Raw genomic sequence first — 1,949 nt, forward strand, 5'->3', positions numbered from 1 at the left:
TTCAAAGGAACGCGAAAATATGCATCCATAAAAGCCCATCTTAATCAGGTAATCGATGAAGTCGGTGATTGGAAGAAAATGTTTGTCTACTTTTAGCAGTGCATTTGTGTTTAGGATATTGGACGTGTAGACGATTTGTGGTCTCTGTTTTATAGCATAATTGAAATGTTTACCGGCTCCTTGCCATGGCAGGGTATACATGATAATGATAAAATTTTACAGATGAAATCATCCATTACCCTGGGAACGCTGTGCGAAGAACTCTTACCAGAATTTAATCTGTTCGCTTTGCATTTGTCAACTTTGAAGTATTTTGATTTTTCTAGCTTGAATTTTGACAGTTCATACTTTTCAAATTGCATTTAGATTTGAAGATCGACCATGTTATGAATTTTTGAATATATTAATCGAAAAAAGTGCGTACGAGTTCAGCATTTCAGAGGATGAACCGTTCGATTGGGAATTTTAGTGAATGAAAAAAATCTGTTTCAATCTTCTTTGTCAGTTGTTGTCATGATTGGATTTGAATTAAATTTATTCAGAACAGCTGCAGTTTATTAAGATGTGATTAATATAAAAACTGAATTTTTTGTTTCATTAATGGAAGCATTAGAAGCAAAAATTAAAGTATTAATTACTGATTTTTTAGATTATTATTAGCTTTTAATATGTTATATTTTTTGCTGAACTGAGATTGCTGAAATATAATTTTTAGCATTGCAAAATGTCGGGTGAATATGCCACTCAACCATGCGAGATGAACAAAATGCCATTGTAACATTATTGTTATATGGGTATTGTTTTATGTAGCAAATATTATTGTTAATTTAATTGAAATCTACAGTTTTAAGAAAATCGTGGCTTTACAGCAGTTCAATAAAATTTTTTAATGTTGAATTAATTTTCACTGCGCGTAATTTATTAAACCTGTTAAAATTTTGTTTTTTAGATTTCAATAAAATATATTTATCCTAAAATTCATTTTAAAAAATAATTTTCAATTTTAACTTAATCTCGAAACTTTAAGCAAACTTTGTAACTGTTAATTTTGAAACTGTATGAAGTATTCACTGTCTACACAATATGAAAATAGCTAAGAATAAAATAAGCTGCTTGAACTTTCATTGAAAACAAGATTTTGTGAAACAAATTTCAATGCATTCAGTACAAATAGAAAACTTTTATGCTCGGTCCAGTTAACTAACTGTTAATAGCAATCAAAGAGTTGCACAGCGCCACATTTATACATCATCAAAAAATTGAATTTGAAATACGTTATTCAGAACTGTGAAAATATGATTTTAATCAAATACAATAATTCAAAAAGACAAACAAAGAAATTACGTATCTCTTTGATTTTGTTAGTCGTAAAAATTAAATGACAATGGAAATCAGCTCAGCAAACGGCATGATTTTTTGAGATAATGCAGTTTACATGCCAATGGGTGCAAGTCAGCATGAATTAATGTAACTACTGCACGTTTGAAATATCGTATGACTATCTTTCGGCCACTGCTTCAGAGGTAAGGGTCATCTATTTCTATTTACAATTCCTACAAAAAGTTCAGCTCGTTAAATATATGACAAAAAGTATTTTAAACAATTTTATGACTATCGCACCCCATATTAATTTACAAAAAATTGAAATTACTTCATTTTATAATTGCACAAAAAAACTTAGCTGTAAAATATTGTTAGCATGTTTATGATTAAAACTTTTTTGCTCATAATTTTTAATAAACAAATGCAATTGCGTACTGTAGTAAGTAAATTTGTAAGTGTTTATTCAGTAAACAGCGGGTATATTGCACAAATACAGCATGAACAAGTAACTATAGCCTAGATGCTCACTGAACCGATCCTTTAGAATGTTCCACTGTGTAATATAAAAAAAAATTTTTAAGTGGCAGGTGATGTATGGCATGCAACTACAATTTTGAAATGATTGT

The 1,949-nt window shown here is 29.3% G+C and overlaps 1 protein-coding gene across 1 annotated transcript; it reads left to right on the forward strand.

Moving 5' to 3' along the window:
- Positions 1-222: 222 nt before the first annotated feature.
- Positions 223-278, forward strand: Tsp_13195 (conserved hypothetical protein; the record flags this gene model as incomplete). Its single annotated transcript, XM_003370820.1, has 1 exon — positions 223-278. A coding segment is annotated over one exon (56 nt), but the record flags the coding sequence as incomplete, so codon positions are not given.
- Between the last annotated feature and the right edge of the window lie 1,671 nt (positions 279-1,949).

Source organism: Trichinella spiralis (genome assembly GCF_000181795.1).
Source record: "Trichinella spiralis strain ISS 195 chromosome Unknown Scfld472, whole genome shotgun sequence".
NCBI classification, from domain to species: domain Eukaryota; kingdom Metazoa; phylum Nematoda; class Enoplea; order Trichinellida; family Trichinellidae; genus Trichinella; species Trichinella spiralis.